At 33.1% G+C, this 22,510-nt stretch overlaps 2 protein-coding genes across 8 annotated transcripts in view; both read left to right on the top strand.

Moving 5' to 3' along the window:
- Window positions 1-10,087, top strand: part of LOC126858430 (PDZ and LIM domain protein Zasp) — a 33,709-nt gene extending 23,622 nt beyond the window's left edge. For 4 of the 7 annotated variants that reach the window (XM_050608749.1, XM_050608753.1, XM_050608751.1 and 1 more), the window contains 7 exons: window positions 330-465; window positions 966-1,010; window positions 6,844-6,994; window positions 8,111-8,297; window positions 8,400-8,520; window positions 8,810-8,925; window positions 9,104-10,087. In XM_050608749.1, the coding sequence (XP_050464706.1) occupies window positions 330-465; window positions 966-1,010; window positions 6,844-6,994; window positions 8,111-8,297; window positions 8,400-8,520; window positions 8,810-8,925; window positions 9,104-9,181 (834 nt within the window). In that variant the 3' untranslated portion in view covers window positions 9,182-10,087. Of the gene's footprint in view, window positions 1-329; window positions 466-965; window positions 1,011-6,843; window positions 6,995-7,772; window positions 7,864-8,110; window positions 8,298-8,399; window positions 8,521-8,809; window positions 8,926-9,103 lie in introns of all 7 variants that reach the window. The other 3 variants (XM_050608750.1, XM_050608755.1, XM_050608752.1) reach the window with 2 other exon arrangements.
- Window positions 10,088-13,882: 3,795 nt separating this feature from the next.
- Window positions 13,883-21,145, top strand: LOC126858445 (probable tubulin polyglutamylase TTLL2). Its single transcript, XM_050608783.1, has 11 exons — window positions 13,883-14,262; window positions 14,565-14,620; window positions 15,237-15,419; window positions 17,914-18,039; window positions 18,340-18,443; window positions 18,544-18,676; window positions 18,756-19,032; window positions 19,535-19,737; window positions 19,826-20,089; window positions 20,275-20,564; window positions 20,781-21,145. The coding sequence occupies exons 3-11, from the start codon at window positions 15,342-15,344 to the stop codon at window positions 20,899-20,901; spliced, it is 1,596 nt and encodes a 531-aa protein (XP_050464740.1). The 5' UTR covers window positions 13,883-14,262; window positions 14,565-14,620; window positions 15,237-15,341; the 3' UTR covers window positions 20,902-21,145.
- The last annotated feature ends 1,365 nt before the right edge of the window (window positions 21,146-22,510 follow it).

The following is a 22,510-nucleotide window of genomic DNA, read 5'->3' on the forward strand; positions in this document are numbered from 1 at the left end:
TTTCTAGCGGAGAAAATACTTTTAAGCCTAAGGGAAAAATCCGATATTTTTTGACACTTTGCTATGGGATAAAATATTGCATTTTTATATTAGTATTAGACACCAAGATATCAAGGCACCAAAATCTCGTACATTATTCAATATTGAAAAACTTTTGCAATCTATTAATTATATGAATATAATTTCACTTTATTTCGTATACAAAATAAAATAAAACAATGTTTTTCTGATTTAATAGATTATTTAAATGTCACGAAAACGTCCCATTTTTTTATATAAAAATTAAAATATATATGAATGCAATTAAGAGAATGCTTGTGAATCCATAGGCACCAACGAGCAACAATCTCATTGGTCCTAAACCCTTCGGTGGATCGAGTGGTTTTTCATCAAACCTATCGCCGACTCCAACAATAAATACCGGTAGCAGTACTTTGCCACGTCCTCAAAGCCAGACTGTGACAGGTAAGTCAATCTTACTAATTATATGAAAAAGTTTGATAAATAAATTTTTGAAAATTGGTGCAAGAATGATAGAAAATTTATCATATAAAATTGATGTTGGCTGACATCAAACTCACACGAAATCCATACGTAATCTATTTGTATAATTTAGGTTACATAACATCACATACAAATATTTATTACAAATATAAAAACAGAAATTATAAGCAAATATCATGAAATATTCAAGATATTTAAATCTATATTAAAATCCCTTAACACTTTTTCGATAAATCAAAAATATTTGAATTGCAAACAATAACGAGCAGAGAAAAGACAATCTCTCTCTATCGTCTTCTTTCATAATTTTTTTTTTTTTATTTGAAAAAATTGCGTCGGTCTCATCTGAAAAATTCGAAGAAGTAATCTTCTAATCTTGTAATTGTGTAATTGGCCCAAGTTAATCGCGATCTCATTTCGTGAGTCCTTGGCCTAACTCCGCCTTCGATTCTTGTAAATAGGTCGATACTCTACCCTGCCAAAGCCAAAAAGTTCGCCTTTCAGAGGTACGACGAATAGATTAGAGCCGCCGGTTGACCGAGTTTCGAGCTTTGGCTGATCCGCCTCCCTTGGCTTACATCCTCACATTTTATATCACTCTTTCTCCTTTGCACGCAGCTCGTATATCGATCGATCGATCAATCGTTGGTTCTTGGTGGTTCGTATCATAATGTTTCTTCAAGTAGAAAGTAAAGATGGGAGATTCTCTACCAAATTCAATCATCGGAAAATTTCTCGGCTCCTTATCGTTCGTCGTTATCTTGACGACGACGGCGAACTCTGAGAGCTATGACAGTTTGTAGCGACCTTCCGATATGCACTTTGATCCCTTTTTATTTTCATATTTTAGAAATTTTTACGATGCACTTGGAAACTTGTTCTAAATAGTTATATCTTAATCATTTTAAATTCACAACATGAGAGCAAAAATTTAAATTACAAATTTGTTTAAAATGAAATTAATAATTTATTATTTAATTATAATATTATAGTCATGATAAGAAAGTGATAAAAGCTCTCTCTTGTAATCTTTCTTCACTTTTAATTATTTTTATATAATATTTACGTATACATATATAATTCCCCCTTTTTCTTTTAAAAAGTTTTTTCCCTATTATATTTTTAAGAATAAAGACAATTCTTACAATATTATTTCTCTAGGAAAAAAAGAAATTTTATATTATTAATCTTATGTCAAAAAAATTTTTATTTTATTATTATATTTAAGAAAATGTTAAGACCATTACTAGCAACTTTTCTCAACAATAATCAATTGCCACAAGTTCCTTAAGGTTTCGTTTCGCGTTATCATACCTCTCTTCCCGTACATAATCTTTCTTTTATCTTTTTTCAGCCGGTCCGTCTTTCAACCCGAAACCTAGACCCTTCTCCCTCACATTCGCATGAATCAATAGCTCTCGATGCCGCCGTCGTCGTCGTCATGCTGGCAACCAAAACGCAAACACAATCCAGACGATAAAAGTGCCAGGCTTTAAAAATCGATTACGGTGCTCATGATTTTTCTTTCGAGTCCCATAGAAATTTTTTAATGCTTCTCAATTAGGGAATGAGGAAGAAAAGAATTTTCTCTAGCTATTTATAATACGTATTGATTATTTTGTCAATATCGCCATGCCAATGAATGCTCTTTTATGCTCAAAATTAATTCCTATTTATTTCTTCTGAGACGCGAAAAATGAAATTATGAGTCAGCACATACACTTGATGATATTTTTAAAATAGCGCTTGATGACAATTCATATTGTCATCAATTCAGAGTATTGGATGAATAAATGCTGAATAAAGATGTAAAATAAAATACACGTTCTTCATTGAACAAATGCACGTCTTTGATATTTTCATTGCGCCATCGTTTTTTCTTTTTTTTCAATACTCGATGACGCGAATTGATACTTAATAGCGTTTTTCTTCTTCGCTTCACATCGATGCTCTCGAAATGCATTCAAGAAGTACCGATGCTAATAAGCATTATCTTCGCAAAATCGTTTTGCTACTTACAATTGATTTAAAACTGATATTTAACACTCGCAGGCTCGCAGCTTTCACGCTGCTCTATTTTCGGGTGTCAAGTGACTATTACAAATGCACAGTTACTGATTTAGACACTAATGATTGAAAATCTACAAAGATTTTTTTCAAAGACAAATTTTCACAATATTTTATTATATCGCTTCTTGTTTTTAATTTTGCAACGAGCTGTGCTCGTGGTTTCCTTCCATCGAAAATAGCCAGATCAAAATGAAATTTTTTAAGACATGTACGCACGTTATAAAATATGTATAATAAATATTTTTAATATATATATATATATATATATATATATATATATATATATATATTAAATAACATAAACAACATAAATAATTATTTTTTAATAATGTATTACTATTATTATATTATCTAAAAATTATTTGGCAAGTTTACATTGTGTTTGTATATTTAAAACACATAATTTCACGGATTTGGCAGAAAAATCGAAGAGACCACGGGCGCGCGCGATTTATCGTGCTTTTTACTCACGGCAGATTTTTCTGTTTTTTTTTTTTTGTTTTGTTTGTTCTAACGTGCCATAATAAACCTAATCCGTTACTCATCCTCACAAATGCATGTATTTTTTGTGTTGTGTATATCTGTTTTTTCTCGCCCGCGTTTCCAAAATCCAATCCTCCATCTCTATCATCTATCATTTCTCCCTACTTGTCACTCCAGAAATTCCTAGTAGTGAAATTTACGAAAGATCCTGCTATTACGAGATCGCGGAAAATACGAGAAACCAGTTTTCTCTATCTGATTCTGTAAAATCCCGTCGGAATCCTATTTGGCCACCTCCAAAACCTATCGAAGATATCACGTACCCTACCGCTAGTCCCCTCTATATCAATCCAAATTCCGTTCTCGACAGAAAGTGCCATCAAGCTGTCAAAGAGAAACGTGCCAGCATTGAAGCTTGCGAGCGAGCTTTAAACTGTAAAACAGAAAGACATCGAAGTAAAAGTATCGATCGAGAGATCAAAAGGGCATCGATAGAGTACGGTCATCGATACGACGAGATTGACGCGATGGACCGAGTAAGTTGTCCCGGACAACCAACATATCAACGTGTCGAGTTAATGGATACCACCAGTAGAACCTCTCGAGCGGATGTGATTACGTCGAGACCAAGTTCGACTGACAGCGTCCGAAGATCGTTGACGCCTACCAGAATCGTCCAACCGATTCCTAAACCGTGGACAGCGACCGTTAGCGGCGGCAATACCAATCTTTACGAGCAGAGTTACGCGTCACAGCGGAAACAGCCCGGGGAACAAGTCTGCAAGAAGTTTATGCAACGGGAGGTTTGTCATCGAGAACGTATATCAGGCGGCAGGGAACATCGAGAAGAACAACGAGCATATAGAGCGGAAATCTGTCGACGAGAGCAAACAATTTGTCCGAAACCACCCTTGCCAATGCTTAAGCAGGAACCAGCGGAGGTAGTTAAGGAAGTCGATACCGAAGTTACTGATCTAAGGGATGATGAGACTGATGATGCGGAAATCTCGAAGGGAATTCAGGGCGAACACGATCTTATCACCGAGACTTCAGAAGAGACAGTGAACGGTATGCACGTAAAAAAATCGGCGACTTTTGAAAAAACCATGGAAAGAGTGTCTTCGCCGGAGAGATCTAGCACACCGATGATCGAGGAAGTGAAAAACACGACAGAGTCTCAGTGTCTCGCGAGAAGAACCGAAACGCATATCAATCGAGAAGTGAAGAACACAATGAAAGAACAAACTATTGAAGAATCTGCCGAAATGGTTACGTCAGCCGTCGATGCCCAGCAAATGTTGGAGAAAGCCAAGGAGGAGGAAGAAGAAAAAAAAAAGGAAGAGGAAGAAGAAGAACGAAGAAAGGAAGAAGAAGAAAAGAAAAAACGTGAGGAAGAAGAACGAAGACGTCAAAAAGAAGAGGAGAGAAAAAAACGAGAGGAAGAGGAAAAGATTAAAAAACATGTGACTTTCAACGATGAAGATGAAGAGGTCGAGGAAGTGCGAGAGCAACCGTTGGGCAGAACTGTTGTACGAGAGGAACGAATTACAGAATCAGAGGGGTCCACTCCGGGACGTTGCAAAATCACGAAAGAGACCTATGAAGAGATTACCGAAGAAGTACTAGTCCAGGAACGCGTGAAAAGAAAAGGAGCCGTAGAGGACGAGCGTAGAAAGAGTTTGCGGGAACAAGTAGAGGTACATCAGAGTCTCCGGGATCAACAGGCGCCGGAGAGACGAAATGTCGTTGCGAAGTATAACCAACAGCCTCGGGAGACCATGGAGACGTGCAAGAAAAAAGTGCAGTTCCTGAAGGAGACGGAAACGGGGCCGAAACCTTTACCGGATACGTCCGTGAAAAATTCCACGCCGAAAGAATGGAAATCCGAGATGGTAAACGCTCTGACGACCGCGCCTGATCGATCTTACACACCGTTAAACGCCACTTCTAGCGTAAAAGAGCTCTATACCGAGGAAACTATTTATCTAGACCATAGATGTCGACCTAAGCCTCCGCCGCCCAAAGAAGAGATTCGATCAATCTCGCCCTTCCAGCAAGCATTAACGATAGCGCCCGAACGATCTTATACTCCTCTAAGTCGCGAAATTGGGCCGGAAGATCAGCAGATCGCCAGTAGATCGCAGACTCCGAATCTTCAAGTTCAAAATGGAGGCTTCTGTCCACCATTGGATATTCTGTATGGAAAAGAGAGCGAATCTTATGTGCGAGAGCAGATGTGTGTCAAGAAGAAAATTAAAGAGTCCGGACCACGACCTTTGCCTACTCCGCCGCCCGATCATCGTCTGAGAGATTCTTCGAGATCGCCTGTTACGAGATTTCGACCGGAAACGCCAAAGTTGTTAACAGCTGGTCTGAAGAAACCGGACGCTATACCGGTCTATCAGAGAAATCTAGTAGCAATGAAGAAAGAACCGATAGAAGGTCAATCGTTTGTTCCTAGCAGAACTCCTACTCCGACACCTGTCAGATCTAAGTCACCCGCTCAAGGACCGCCCGAACCGCCGGCATGTTACGTGAAATCTCAAGCTCCAAGGATCCGAGAGGATCCACCACCGTCGAAACGTGGCGGATCGATTCATTTTCCATCACGCAAGACCATTTCTTATCATGTAGAGGAAGATACCGATGGCGGACACAGGAAGCAAGAATATTCTGCTTCAAGGACTGTCAATTATGACGAGAAGGAGACAAGCAGCCTCGATGCAGGTCCGACAGACGCACTTTACGCTCAATTCCAGGAAACGCGATGCATGACCAGCGAGGAAACTAACGAGCAACAGAACACTGCAACTCATGTGAAGAGAGCGCTTCAGGTAGTCGAAGATTTCGAAAAATGCGAGCGAAAAGATGCATTGCCACTAGTATTGCCGCCACAAAGTACGAAGCCAAGCATCTGCGCTATCGGCAAAACGAGTCACACGAAACCGACCTTGATGTGCCCTATGATATCACAAACTAGTTCTGCGTCAAATAAACAACCGATATACAGCAGTTCTACGGAAGTGCGTCATGTGCAATACGAGACTCCCTCGTCGAAATCTTGTCCGGAGACCGGTATGACCGTTCTACCTTGCAAGGCATATTCGGATCGTGGTACTAAGACCGGTGTTGTCGTGGTGCCCTGCGAGAATTTCCAAACCGCCTGCCCTAGATCCGGCGTATGCGTGACGCCTACGAAAGACCGGTCAGGAGTGTGCGTGTCGCCTTGTTTCGGTATGCAATCTGGCACTTGCGGTCAACCTTCGGGCAACTGCGGTCGCGAATCAAGCTGCGACTTCAACATTTCCGGCTGTTCTAATTTAGATATCTGCGTGACTCCTTGTAACGACGGCTCCGTCTGCGTAGCACCTTGCAAGAAATCTGCTCCGAATCAGTCGAGAACGAATCTCCCCTTCCCTCAAATTCCGCTTCCTTACGACGAAAGTCCTCCACCGGCTCCTCAACATTCAGCTCCGAGCTTCAAGCCTCGCACTAATCTGAGTGGTCAACTTGCGCGATTGACCGCCAAAAACGGTCAACAAAATGTATCGGTAATACAACTTTACAAGCCGATCGAGCCCCAAGCGCAAAATCAGCTTCCTCAGACTCGGAATTACAGCGAGAGCGCTTACTGCCACACTCAAAGCTACCGCGAGACCCACTGCGAATCCGGCGATCATTGTCAAAACAACCGGAACCACTGCCAAGACCAGATCCATTGTGATCCTCTTAGTAAGACCCAGAATTTAGTAGACCCACCAAATTTGTCGTCCCATCCGGATCTAGGTACCGGAGTTGGCGGCCTCGGCGGCACGAGTTCCAAGAGCGGATCGTTCGCCGGTAGCAGTGCGCCCAAACGCGGACGTGGCATTCTGAATCAGGCTGTCGGAGCAGGATCGCGTATACCATTGTGCGCTCACTGCAGTTCATACGTCAGGTACTCGGGACTATGATTGTCCAGATCGATGATTATGATGCCTGCTATTTTCGTTGTTGTTCTTCATTGGATGTATCTGTTTTGCTTCCAAAATTTTTGTTTTTCTTCATTCATATTTGTTTCCGCATTGATATATGTTGTTTGTGTGCGCGTTTGTACTTCTTCCTATTTTTTAGGTGCTGCTTTTTTTGTTGCTGAAGAGCCTTTTTATTGACAATTTTAAATTGATCAAGGAATTTACTTGAAATATTAAAATGCTCACATTTTTTTAGCACTGCCGTGAATATGTTTAAATCAATGTTTCTCAGATTTATGTAAGTTTCTAAGTGCTGAATTATATCTAATTATGAATCACTGTGAGAGATGTAATTAAAAAATGCGCTAAATGTATCATAATATAATTGCAAAAAAATTGCTGAATGCAATTTTGAATGTTTTTTCGAAACTTTTTTTTCTAATTTAATTTTATATAGCAAAACTTCAAATTTTTTTTTTAGAATATCAAAATAATTTTTGTATTCTGAATCATGTGCTAAGATTTAAAATAATGATAATTACAGGACAGAAATCATTTCAATAATCTATATATTTATATATTAATTAATATGATTTATGTATAAATATATAAGCTTACGCAAGGAATAATTTTTTGTCACATTTAAAATGCTTGAAAATTTATATTGCTTATCCGAGTGATACATGAGAGTTCATTGTTTGTATTATAATAAGCTAACTGTAATCTGATTAACAATTGATTTCCGTTGCACGTTGTTGACAGCTAACGAAGATAATACTAATCACAAGTCAAGTAATCACAACGGCTTCACCCTAAAGCCAGTGTGCTGTAAAGACAACAAAGAGTGTTTAAGGTTCGTAAAAAAGTCTGCTTTACGCGCAAATTAACCCTAATATTTTGAAAAATACAACATAATCCTTTATTTATCTATTATTGCAAAATATTAGCATTAAAATATCAGCTCTTTGTTATGCTTTGTTCATATCTAAGAAAATGATAACATTGTCTCATGATAATTATAAAATTAATTTAAATTTAATTTTATATAAATTAATTAATTTTATATTATTTATATTACATTAATTATAATATAATCACAGAGGACCCTTTATCACCGCTTTGGGTCAAATCTGGTGTCCCGATCATTTCGTCTGCGTCAACGCTCAATGCCGTCGTCCTCTTCAGGACATCGGCTTTGTCGAGGAAAAAGGACAACTCTACTGCGAATATTGTTTCGAAAGATTTATCGCGCCCACATGCAACAAATGCAACAACAAGATCAAGGGGGTAAACATATCTATTAAATATTGACTTATATATTGCTAATAATACGCGATCGTCTAACAATGCTGATTCGATTCATTAATAATTTCTGCATTTCATGTTTAGGATTGCTTGAACGCAATTGGAAAGCACTTCCATCCTGAATGCTTCAATTGCGCTTATTGTGGCAAACTTTTTGGCAACAATCCATTCTTCCTGGAAGAAGGATTGCCCTATTGCGAAGCTGGTTAGTATTTTTAATTATTAATAGTAATTACTTAATTACTTAATTATAATTAATCATAAAAGTAATTATCAATTAACGTAAGTTAATTATACATTTCTCTCATTATAAGTATGATCATTTATAATTAATAAATTAATTTAAAATAATTTATTTTAAAGTTTTATCAGAATAGTCGAGATAAGTTAAATAATTTTCGTTTCTTTAATTTCTTATTTATTGTATTTAATTATATAAAAAAATTGAGAAAATTAAAAGAGAATTAATTAATAATTTTTTCTATAACACACAGACTGGAATGAGCTGTTTACGACGAAATGCTTTGCATGTGGGTTCCCAGTCGAGGCTGGCGATCGTTGGGTAGAGGCCCTAAACAACAACTATCACAGCCAGTGCTTTAACTGCACGGTTCGTAAGAAATTTCATCTCTTCAAGATCTTTATTATTTTTTATTTTACTCCTTTTATTTTTCAAAATTTTGTCAACATTCTAATGGATCGGAAACTACAATTTTGAAAAGCAATATATAATTTTTTACAATTCGTCAAGTGTATATTAAACGTATATCTCTTTATTAATTTATCAGATGTGCAAGAAGAATCTTGAGGGTCAAAGCTTTTATGCGAAAGGCGGTCGCCCGTTCTGCAAAAATCACGCGCGTTAAGATCACATGCTCTCGAGCATCGCCAATGATCGATGGGATGATGAGAAGAGAAGAACAGAAAAAACAAAATAATGAAGAGGAAATTTAACGAAAATAAGAAGCGTACAGTGTTAACGCATAAATTATTTTATCCTGATTACTTTCTTTTTTTGTGTCTTGACCGAAATTATTGCACTAACCTTTTGTCAGATTCGCGAGGAATTCTTCATACAGCTACAAAGATACAGGATCAATTAGGGTGATTTTGACAAAAAAAATCTTTATTGTTAAATCTGATGATAAATTGTAATATCGTTAGAAGTGATAGTTATTTATAGAATAGATGTCACAATGATATTTATATTATTCAGAAAAATAAACATAATAAAGACAAAATCTTTAAAAAAATTGCGAATGTATTATTAATATGAAGTAATATCATAATATCATAATAATATAATAATTGATATCACATAAATTATTTTCTCCAATGTCACCGATCACCCTGATTAATTCTACACAATGCACACATTTTCACGAGATACTAATAATGCCTCGCGTCGTTCGGCTATAAGAGAGTTAATAATTAATATTTATTATCTAGCTTAATTAGAAATGCGACGCAGGAGACCAATGATCATTTAAATCCTAAAGAGATCAACGGAGTTAAAATCTTCGTTTTCCAATTTATGAAGTTTATTAATTTATTAATTTTTTTTTTTATTTATAAACACACAATACGACACAACACACATGCATACAACACACATTCAAACGGTATATAGTTTCTTTTAATCAAATATTCCTTGAAAGACATTCGTCATTATATGTAATTATCTATAAACATCGCGCAGCTTGCGCTAAAATTTTATTCGTGCTTTGTAAAGTTAACGATCTTGTGTCTATAAAGATGTGTTTTGGTTTTCATTTGCAATTTTATTTAAGACCATTACCGTTACTGAATAAATCATGCGTCGCGACATCGACGTCGATTGCGAGCGACGGGCGAGATTTATTACGTTCGACGACATATCCTTACATTTTGCCATTTCTGATTAATAACAGGAGATCTAATCACGATCCTTGCACATCCTAGTGAAATACTTCGTGAAGTCGTTCGCGGTAGGGAACGATACAACACATAACGGATGCACCACCAATAAAGTCGTCGTTTGCTGATCGTGGATCACGCAAAGGTCACCCGAGCAATTAGTATTACGTGAGCTATCGCATAATTTTGTACTTCCAAGGTGCATCGAGATGCAGCGAGCGCTAGCAAATATCTCAGGTGGCATTTCATTTCTCGATGACCTACGATGGCAATGATCCGTAACGAGAGAAAGAGAGAGAACATGATCGAGAGAGAATAGATGAATGATTAATAAAAATCAGATTGAAAGGGAAGTACGAATGATGAATAACTGTGTATAAAAAGAGAAAATAATCGTATATAGTTTTCGATTAATCAAAATTGTGCGTACAATTATAAACATATTAAATTTCTATTGAGACACAGGTAATTCTTCGATGGTTAACGTTCAAGTAAACTCGTTCACTTCGCTGATGTATTCGCGTTTGTTATTTCTTTTATAAGAAATGTTATCCTTTTACTATTGAAATTTATTATCATTTATTTTCAAAATGATCGTCATTGAACATAAATTCTATTTCTAATAAGCAATCAAGCATATGTTTGTTATTATCAAACATGTAATTATAAATAATATTGATTAATATTATTATAAATAATATTAAATAATATAAAATATTATTTCTTTGATAGAGTAGAAGGATTAATCTCTAAGGCATACGTCAAAATTGTTATTAATGAATAGAAAATGTTATAATAAATGTTATAACAAATAGTCAAAAATTTGTTCAACAAATTTAAAAAAGATTATTCTCGGAGATATGCTAGTCAAATGGTTAAAATTTTGTTGTTAAGATCACATTATGATTATTTTTAAGTTTCATAAATTTGCAATAAATTCTTATTAATTCATAGACGAAAAAAAAAATGTAAATTAAAAAAATAACAAACAATATTTATTAATTTATGGCCGTCAATCTGGCATATTGTGCATGATTGTTAACGAGTATTTTCACCGAAGATACTTAATAGCTTTACTAAATCGACGAGCAGATATATATTCACAATGCATGCAAACTTTGCAATAAGTCATCCGCCGTACCCTGGAATCGGTCGAGACTGATAACAGGTTCAACATGCATTCGGGCTTTCATTTAATCAGATCGATCCATCAGTTGAAAAAACAAAAGGCTGAAATTCGTACGGTAGAAACGACCTACCGTGCGTTTTCACTGACAACTTTTAACTCCTAATTACTGTGCTTTGTGGCATCAATCCCTTATAAAAAAAAAATTCATCAAACTTATCAATGAAACTCTTAAATTTAAATTCACGTTTATAATTTGAAAACCCGTGTCTTTTCAAATTCTATTATTAGTTGAGCATCGTACAAGCCTCTGTATGCGTATTATGTGTTGCTTATAAAATAAAATAAAGTTTAAAATAAAATTTTCACTCAAAATTTATTCTCAATCTTCCTCATCCTGTCACATTGAAGAATCAACTAACCTAAAGTTTCTTGATAATTATAAAAAATATATGTTATACATTATAAAACTTCGTTATTAAATATAATAAATAATTCAATCTAACAATATTAAAATTTAAAACATATCTGTTTTAATCTATCAAGATCTTGTTTCAAAAAATGATTTTAATCTTGCAAACGATAATATTATATCTAAACGGTAATATTATGCATACAAATATAAATATAACTGCTAATCAGTTGTGAATTATTTTACGAAATCTCCGAGGTTCATCAAAACTATGTGAAAAGAGTTTCCAAGGTTCTCTTATCAGTTAAAGCAAGCTTTATGGGAGATTCGCGTGTTATATCAAAGATTATAATAAAAATTTAGTAAAGTAGTTCATGATAAAACATAAGGCAAGCAGCGTACGTTATTTACACCTGACATTAGATACTTCAATGAATGAAAGAATCGATTGTATCCTAAAGTTTATTTTAAGACAAATAGGGCCGCGAAAATGTCATATTTATAATACATTCCATATCAAACGTTACTTTTATTTATCAAAAGAGATTAATGTGCGATATGGGATATTGATGTTCGATGAAAACAACTAGATTAATTTGAGGATTTAACAAAAACAGTCACTCTCTACAACATCTCATTGATTTGTCATTAGTGCGGCCTTGCGGTACCTAGCCGCTTCTGAAGAAGATAGATGTTCGAAAAAAATTCTGCCTCTTTAGATATCCAAGATACTTCATAAATAAAATTAGCATATGACATTTACGAGTTAGACCAAAACCAAAATCTTTATCAAAAAATTGTTGAAAAACATTTTTAAAAAAGGATCACTCTTTATAGTCATATATTTTGATAAGAGAACTGTCAATGTATGTATAATAAAGAAATTTATTCGAAAAGCTACTCTCTTACAAAAGCAGGATTTTATATAATAAAATAAATAAAAAAATTATCTGTCAAAAATAATATCTAGTTCTAAAAAAAGATATTTCAGATTTCATATTTGTAAATGGAAACTATTTCATTTAAAAGTTTCTTGTGATCTTAAAACAATACACGAATCATTACAATTTACAGAATATTAATTATTTTCATACATTTGTCATCAAAAATCTTCGTCTATAGTTTATTCTCTTTCTTTCTTTTTCTTTGCTCATTTGCTTTGATTTTAAATATAATATTGAATATGCCAATGTTCTATTATTCCTTCACACTTGATTCTCGCGGTAAAAAAAAAAGTATACAGTGAGAAATTTAATTTAGAGCGAGACATTTGACATTTGACGTCAAGTCGTTGCGGCATCAGTATTATATTCGCCCTTTTGTCTCGATCATCTTCACGTAACCATAACCACCTAATCTAATTGTTGTGTCCTTCTCATATAATCGCCAATGAATCTTAATGATTGTTAAGCATGCCTTATATCGTTTTGCTGTGATAAAAATATTTCCACAAAATTGAGATAATTAGACATCCTAATTAGACGTAATTGCTACAACTTAAACATTTTTTCAAGAACACTAATTATTCCCGTATCTACATATCTATTGTCGCATGACATCTGACAAATGTCTTCTCTCTCATTGTCAGTCAGTCATAATAAGTATAATTATAATTATCCCCTATTAAAAGTGCGTCGCGCCGAAGCACATTTAAAAGCATGCAGTTGCTAGAGAAAAATTCAATGACAGATTCAAATTTAAAATTACGAATAATGCCTTGATATGTAATTGCCATGAATTAATAATTCTTATAGGCATTTTAAATTAATTAAAAAGAAATTGATTATAATCATTTTACGCCTTATATAATTTTAAAAAGTTAACAAATATTTTTCTAAAAATATTCTATTTTTTGAAACACTCTAATGATAATATATTTTTATATAATATATTATATAATAATAATATATTATTATTTCGATATTTTATTGTATTACATTTATTTCATTTTAAATTTAAGTTATAAATCGGAAAGTGAACAATTTTAAGAAATCGATGAAAGAAAAAAATATATCATTAAGCTTAATTATTCTGATATCAGTGTACTATGTTTTAACTTGAGGTCTAAAATCTCATTAGCTGCCATTTCTGGCTAGAGAAAAACAATAATGCGCGTCGCGTGCTTCTAATAACCTTCCATAAATTCGTATTATCTAAAGTCTCTCGGATCTCTCCCAATAAACGTGCTTCTGACCGCCTACTATCCGGCACTCTCTTCCGGCGTCCTTGCCGACCTTTGCGGCAATCGCGGGCGGAAAGCGCATAAAAGCTGCAAGCGACCCACAGGTAACCTGCGCATCTGCGAACCAGTCGAAAGCGATTGCGTACGGAACGTGGTCGCGTATCAGTGAGAGTCGAAATTCCGCCTTGTGTACATCCGTTATTTTAACGAGAAACATCGCGGATAAAAAGCTTCGATGTATCGAAATCGCAGATGACTCTCGACTCGCCGAGTCAAAATGGCAACACAATTATCAACGAAATTAATACTTACGCCCATTACGACTGCCTTCGTAAGTTCTTTATAAGAGTTAATATAAATAAGATTATAATTTATATAGTAAAATATTTTCATTCATAATATATAATTTTTGCTGTCATCTCACTTACATTCTATTTGTCTTTGTCTCTTTTATATAAATTTATTATATAAATATGTATATATATAAACATTTAAATAAATTATATATTTCAAATATTTTTTAATTTATCAAATATTTTTAAATTTATTTTGAGATAAATTTTTCTATATAATATATAAAATTATATATAAAATTTGTAACTATATATAATGTAATATAATATTTATTTGCAGATAATTGTCTAAGAGAATTAGTATTATATTAATAGATGTATATTACTTGCCAAGAGGTAAGTTTATATATCTCATATTTTTGTTTACTAATACCGAGAAGTCAAATACGACACACGTGACTCCATGACTTACGCGCACTTTATGTTCAAAACATAACAAACATATCTATCATGTTGAGTTGTACTTATACAATGTGTATTAATATACTATGTAAATATAATGTGCCTTTATCACGTAATTCATATCAATCAATTATTTCACTTCTTTCTTTCGCTACTTCTTTCTTTAACTAATTTCGTCCATTATTTGTAAATACTAAATTTTTACGCTATTTTTATCCAGGAAATTTAAAAATCTGTGTTTACAAAATATACTATGTTTAGTTATTTCATGCACGCGCACACGCTGCTTAATAAAATTATATTTATTAAATTTTAGATAATAATTATTTACTCTCATTATTTGCACAATTTTTATTTTATGCAGTAAAAGAGATTTAAGATTATATTTTTTCTTTTTATCTTTCAATAAAAAAAAAAAACGATTTTGATTTACTAATAAGACTTCATAAAAACTATGAAACAATACAAAATTAAGAAAATATTTTAACTAATCGTGCTTGCTAACATGAAGATTGTATTTAATTATTTAATTAGTTTAATCTTTTTTTAGACCACATGTCGTTAATATATTTCTGTGAAATGTAATGTAACATCGATGAAATTCAGCCGGAGAGAGATTCATTGTATTTATTATTAAAAAATATGCTGCTTCGACATGGCAGTAAAATGCATGGAAGGCCCTTTTGTGTTCAGACTAAATGAGAACGGTACCGCACCGCATTTACTTGTACAGGTACAATTAATTGCAATTTTCCACAGACGTCGATCAGATTTTCGATAAAGCACGAACGAAATCATAAACCAAGTATTCCGATTTACTCGTAGAATCTCTACACGACATTCCCTCGTTTTTGCACGAGCGTTGGGGCGCGATGCATTGCGAACAATCGATTCGATTCGACGCGAAAGGTCGTCAACTCCGACGAAAAACGTCATATAGTATATTCGATACGTAAACGCGGAGGTAGGTGCTTCCTAGTTCTGCCTTCATGTCCCTTGGAATTTCTTCGCGGTATATGGTTACAAACCTAGATCTTACCCTTGAACCAAATACTTTTCAAGGTATGTGCACGATACATACATGCACACCTGCAACGCGCCTCTGCGTGCATACGCCGTTTTTAGACGCGACGATTAGGTAATTGCGACATGCAACGATAAAAAAAGCAGAAATCCGAGGATTTATTTTTGAATTTTGCAGAAATCTTCGGCATGAGATTTTATTTCCGTGCTATTTGATTGTATTTGACGCGTTATTTACTTTTTTCTTCATTAAAGTCTAATTCAAATAAACAATAAGAGTTTAAATAGCAATTAAATATTTGATCGTACAATATACAAGACATACATTCATAATACAAAAACTACACTATTATATTCTCTTTAATTTAAATAAAAAATAAATTCTAAACTCATAAAAAAGTTGCATCAGAAAAAAATGCATCCTATATAAACTATATAAGTTATTATCGGGAAAAAAGTCTTAGAATTCCGAGAAAACTTTAATTTTTAATTCTGAACTTGATATTAATATTTTATTTTAAATATAATATTATGCGCAGTCTCTCAAAATAAAACGATCCAGAATGATTAAAAATCCGCTTTGCGATAATTAAAAACTGTACAGAAATTTACAAGTTTTTATGCCACATAACCAAAAATTTTTATTACTGATTTTATTACTTATTATATTAAACATTATACGAGTAATGTTATACAAAATTATCTCGCTCAACAAACTTCATTTAATAGGCCAATTGCTCGTTTGCCTTTGACAATTAACTACAGCGATCGAGCAAAATAGAGCAGAAATGATTAGCTTATCCGTGAAAGAACAACCTAAAAAATGGAAGATTGCCAGTGACAGCAATCTCTCGTATAATTTGCGAGTCATTCGGAGTTTGCATAAATGTGTTTAAAATAAGTTCGTTCAAAACTCGGAAAGTAGCTCAATTGCTTCATACAACGATAGATTAAAATTCAAAATTAAATAATAGCATATCTTATATCAGATACTATAGAATTTCAAATTTCGTTGCATTTTGCAAGAAAATCTATATAAGAATACCGCGGCTAAGATTTTATATAATTATATTTTAAATTCAAAGATACAAATTAAATTATAACATGTCAAATAAACACGTCCAACAAAAAATATATTATATATATATATATATATATATATATATATATATATATATATATATATATATATGAACAAAACTGATCATTCTCGAATTATTAAAGTATTAATAATTAATCTTTTCTCAATTATATATTTATCTTTGCATAATTAAAAATTTTAAGAAACCGCCTTAAAATCACATTTTTAAAATAATTTTTTGCGAAATGTTATAATAAATAAAATCTTGTACCTACGTGACATTTTTATGTTAAAAGCCATTCGAGAATAAGCTTTTTAATTAAAATGATTTAATTGTAATCATAGACCTTGGCTCATTTTTAACTGCAAGCAGTCATTCCTAATGTTCCAATAACACGACAATAAATCAAGGGCAGCCGTCGCTATTTTCGTATCTCACCCTCGAAAGTTTCGCGAAACTTTAAAATGCGTAGTACAATATCTGGGATTAATGAATTTACTTTCGCGCGGTTGTCGAACTGTAAGTGGTTCCGGCCTATCAATTTGGCTTAATTGAAGAAACCGATGCAATACATACTTTCGTATATTTAGACAACATACACATGTGAATTAAATAGATATCGATTGTTATTCTGGTTGTAACTGGTATATATAAGCGCATATTTCGCGAGAAACTAAAGTCAATTCATTTCGAATATATTATAAGAATATTTATATCTAAGAATCGATTATATTATATTTGCGTTGATAAGACGGTTATTTTTAATAATATAGTCTATATAAATAACTTACTAAAAAAAATAGTATGCTTCAATTATGAGTAATAATTATAAATTCATAATTATAAATAATAATTATAAATTTCAATGAAAATATAAACTAATATAGTATATCAATGGTTGCAAGATTTCTGAAATTGCGCTTATCTATGTCAAAAGAATAACAACTGCATTTTACCATAGCATTTTACATTGTTATCACTTGACAACGAGGAAAAATGCGAGCATTCGTCTGAAACGGATTATAAATAGTATTTAGCTCTTGTAATAATTGTCGAACCAATATCAGTCAACTTTTTGCTCTATTTGCGAATGTTATTTTTAATGTAATTTTATTATTTTAGGTTTGCACGGAACGAGGATGGCGGGAGTATGTCGGCGACAATAATGTATTCAAAGATCGATGGAATTTATGGTGGCGGTCCGGAGGTTTCCCCACGTCACATTATAAGCCATTACTTCCCTGGCAGGTAATGGTAAAATATCTCTACTTGTGTTTTAAAATTTCCATCCAAAATATTTACCATATAAGCACATATTCCGCGTAAAATTGCGAAAAGAAAAATATTGTTTTTTCAAATTTCTTGCAATTTTTTTATTATAACAAATAAATTTTTTTAATAGAGTTAGACAAAAATTTAATTAATAAAATGTCAACTATTCAACAGTCTTCTAATTGCTTATTGTAAATTTAGAGATAATTTAAAGCATGAATTATATATAGAACTTTGCTAGTTAAATCAACGTTAGCTAGATTATTTTTCGAGCAGTTTGTCAATCGGATACCAAAAGGAAATTCTATCTGCCGTAAGGATAAACTGATCCGTCACTTGAAATGTATGAAAAAAATCCACGGTTCAATTTATGACTTCAGGTATTATGAACGATAAATAAACTTTTATCAGTTCCTTATTTTCCCGTGATATGTAAAAGATAATTACCTCTCTTTCTAACAATATTAATTTATCGCATAGTCCGGCAGGATATAACTTACCTTCCGAATACACGAAACTGGCCGAAGAATGTAGTCGTTACGAGAAAGACTACAAAATTTGGATCTGTAAGCCAGTTGGTCAAAGCCAAGGAAAAGGAATTTTTTTGTTTCGCGTAAGACTTTTCTTTAAGAATGCATCAGTGGAAATCAAAATACAAATTGCATAAATTAAATATAAATATATCTTTTCAGAAATTAAGCGATCTATCATACGACAATGCCGCGGTTGCGCAAAGATATATCGAGAATCCTTTGCTAATCGGCGGATACAAATTCGATCTTCGCCTGTATGTATGCGTACCATCGTATCGTCCATTGACAATTTATTTGTACAAGGAAGGTTTGGCTCGTTTCGCTACCGAAAAATTTTCCTTGGAACGGTTGGACGATCCATTTCGACATCTAACGAATTTTTCCTTGAACAAGCTAGGACCAGGCTACTCAGAGAAAAAGGAACGCATCGGTGCCGGTATTTGATAGCTCATAGCATAATTTTATTCGCACTAAACAGATTTTATATAAATCGCAATTAGCACATCACATATGTAAAACTTTTACATGTATTGTATATATGAGTATCTATAAATATGAATTATATTTAAAAAATTTTTTTGTTTGATAATTTTGCGATAATTTTTGAAATATATTTATATATTATTTATGTTTTATTTATAATTGGGTTAAAAAGAAAGTAACGTCGTGTATTTTTTTACTTTTTTTATTTCTAATAAAACACATTAAAATCATCTATTAAGAATACAACATTACTTTTCTTTCAACCTTTAATAAAAAAATTATTCAATTTATTCGCAAAATATTAATCTTTTTTTATTAGGTAATAATTAATTAAAATTATTATTATATGTATTAATTACTTTATTTTGTTCTTCATTAATGTCTTGTTCTATAATTGTGTGTGAAGATTAAAAAAGTTAAACTAGTACATAACGTTTTCATTCCTACATCCCTAGGATGCAAATGGACGTTTAGACAATTAAGAAGATATTTCGAGCAATCAGGATACTTCGATTGGATTCTATGGCAAAAAATCTCTTGTTTAGTGACTCTAACAATCCTAAGTCAAGCAGCAGGAATTCCTAAATCCTCAAATTGTTTCGAATTTTTCGGTTTTGATGTGTTAATCGATGCGAATTTAAAACCGTGGCTCTTAGAGGTCAATACGCAAATAATTAAATTAAATAATTCAATCTCGAGATATCGTAATAATGCATAACAAATTTATATAACAAATCAAATTACAGGTGAACTTAAGTCCGGCTTTGAGTAATGACTGTGAAGTCGATTCGGAAGTGAAAAAACCCCTATTGCATGATCTATTTGATTTATTAGGTTTTCCAGTGTGTAATACCGGTCTCTCCCTATTTACAATCTGGTCCTCGTCTAATCGCGTTGAAGAGGACGAGGGAAAAATGTCTTCCAAATTCGGCCGTTCCACGAAAAAAAAATCAAAACTCGGACGAGAAACCGATGCTTTTTTAAATTTCTCTCCGGATATCCGAGCTACGGTAATAATAATAAAAAAAATCCAAAAATAATATTTTTAATTTAATAGACAAAAAACATGAAAAAGATTAGTCTTAAAAAATACTAAAGAAAAATTAACGATATTATCAAAAAAGATTCACGTTTGCAAGTATTATTTATCTGAAAAAGATATGCAGCTTATATTTCAATTTTTTCTCGTTATCAGTTAAGACAATCAACTCCGGAAATTTGTCCAACTGCCTGGTCGCATTGCAACCCGTTATTAATGGACAAATACATATCTCGAGGATATAAAGGAAATACGATCGAGAATTACACTTCCAAAGCGATTTGGGACAACGGCAGAGATTGGAGGGTTTCCTGTGTAAAGGAAGGTGGATGGATTCGTATTTGCCCCTTTACTCGGATAAAACATACTGAGAATACGGAAAATATGAGACCGTCACCAAGAACTGTTGAGAATGAGATCAAGAATATGGTTGTTTCTATACAAAAGTAATTTTACTTTACTAAAATTTTGATTATTTTATTTTATGATGAATGAATTATTTCATAAAGCTATCGCACACGTGTCATATTTTAAACATAAATTTTTTTTTGATAAATTAAAAATTTCTGATATAAAATACAATGTTAAATTTATTTTCTATATATCTAAATGCAGAAAATCTGTGCTATAATATATCCAAAAATATATATTTTATCTCATAGGTACTTAAAAGTCGTAAAGGAAGTGCAACAAAGAAATGAAAAACTCACAGATGAACAATGCAATGCTCTTCTGCAAAACGCGTTAGAATTAAATACGGAAGTTTGGCTGCCAGAAAAATAAAAACCTAGAAGTCTGCATCTTTTGCTCATGCCCACAATTTTCACATCTACATTTATTGTCTACGCTTGTTAACTATAGCATTATTTTAAAAAATACTATGTACAATGTAATGAATGTGCCTTTCGTTCTCTTTATTCTCCATAGAAATCTTTCTAATATATACATTATATTTAATATATATTAAAATAATTAATTACAAAATTTTATGCAACAAGCAATCAAACATTTAATACTTAGATTTAGCATTAAATGTAGCCGTCTATGCTCAACTCATAAATAAAATTATTTTATTATAACATTATTGTTTTATTTAATTTAATAACAATGAAGTTGTATTATATATCATGAAAAAACTTTTAGTTTTATTCACTCTCTCTCTTTTTCTCTTTAGCTTCAAATTATTAAAATTATTCACACTTTTATATAAGCGTGTTATAATTATTAGCTATTAGATTATATCGCATAAAATTTTAATTTTAATGTAATCAAATTATTATTTTTAATTTAATGTATTATTATATATAATATTTTTCATGTAATACTAATTCAGTTATTATAATCAAATTAATTTTCATATATATAAATTTATAATCATTTATAGATTATTATAGATAGCCACATTTAGCGCCAAATGCAAGATGCACATATACAGTATTCAGCCGACAATAATAAATTAAATTACTCACCAAAAATTGTAGCATTTTGCAGTGTAATAATTATTCCTTCAATCTCCAATTTTCGGCTCTTTTTCTGTTTCATCGAGAATACATCTGTGGATTTAATTATCGGCAAAAAACACGATGCTCTGCAATCACACGAATACAAAATTGTTACTACCAATCGATCGTTATCTAATGATATCGTTATCTAAAAAAATAAATATGGGATTTACACGCGTGATTGTATTATAATCAACAATAAATCATCAAACAAATTTACTCACCGAAATTCACGGTACATTCAACGTATGCCCATGATTCCTCGCGTGGTATCCCGGCGATCTGTGATCACTCGTGTGATGTATAACTGTGTAACCCTTGAATTTCGGCGGACTTCTCTCGCTTCGTGCCACACGAATTTTCTTTCCAAAATGCGCGACAATATACGATCGCGAACGTAAATAAATACGACGCGACAATAATCTGCAACTTTATTTATCATTTTCGACATAAATCAACCCGTTCATCCGCTGTTTGATGATTAAAATCTGTGGAAGATCCCGTCCACGACTCAACACCGATTCTGCATTCTGTAGCCGCCGTGGCAAATATGGCCGCCAACGCGCACGCGCACACAGCGTTCACCACACGACTTCTCTTGCCTCGCGTCGCACGAATTTTCTCTCAATGCGCGACAACATACGATCGCGAACGTAAACGAATACGGCGCGACGATAATTTGGAACTTTATTTACCATTCTCGACATGAATCAACCCGTTCATCCGCTGTTTGATGATTAAAATCTGTGGAAGATCCCGTCCACGACTCAACGCCGATTCTGCACTTTGTAGCCGCCGCGACAAATATGACCGCCAACGCGCACGCGCACACAGCGTTCACCACACGACTTCTCTTGCCTCGCGTCGCACGAATTTTCTCTCAATGCGCG

The sequence above is a fragment of the Cataglyphis hispanica genome, chromosome 25 (genome assembly GCF_021464435.1).
Source record: "Cataglyphis hispanica isolate Lineage 1 chromosome 25, ULB_Chis1_1.0, whole genome shotgun sequence".
Taxonomy (NCBI): Eukaryota; Metazoa; Arthropoda; class Insecta; order Hymenoptera; family Formicidae; genus Cataglyphis; species Cataglyphis hispanica.

Excerpts from the sequence above, each read along its gene's own strand:
- LOC126858445 (XM_050608783.1), top strand. The coding sequence starts at position 15,342 with ATGGCAGTAAAATGCATGGAAGGCCCTTTTGTGTTCAGACTAAATGAG. Across the intron at positions 15,420-17,913 it reads CACCGCATTTACTTGTACAG|GTTTGCACGGAACGAGGATG; the intron begins GTACAATTAATT and ends TTATTATTTTAG. Across the intron at positions 19,738-19,825 it reads TAAAACCGTGGCTCTTAGAG|GTGAACTTAAGTCCGGCTTT; the intron begins GTCAATACGCAA and ends ATCAAATTACAG.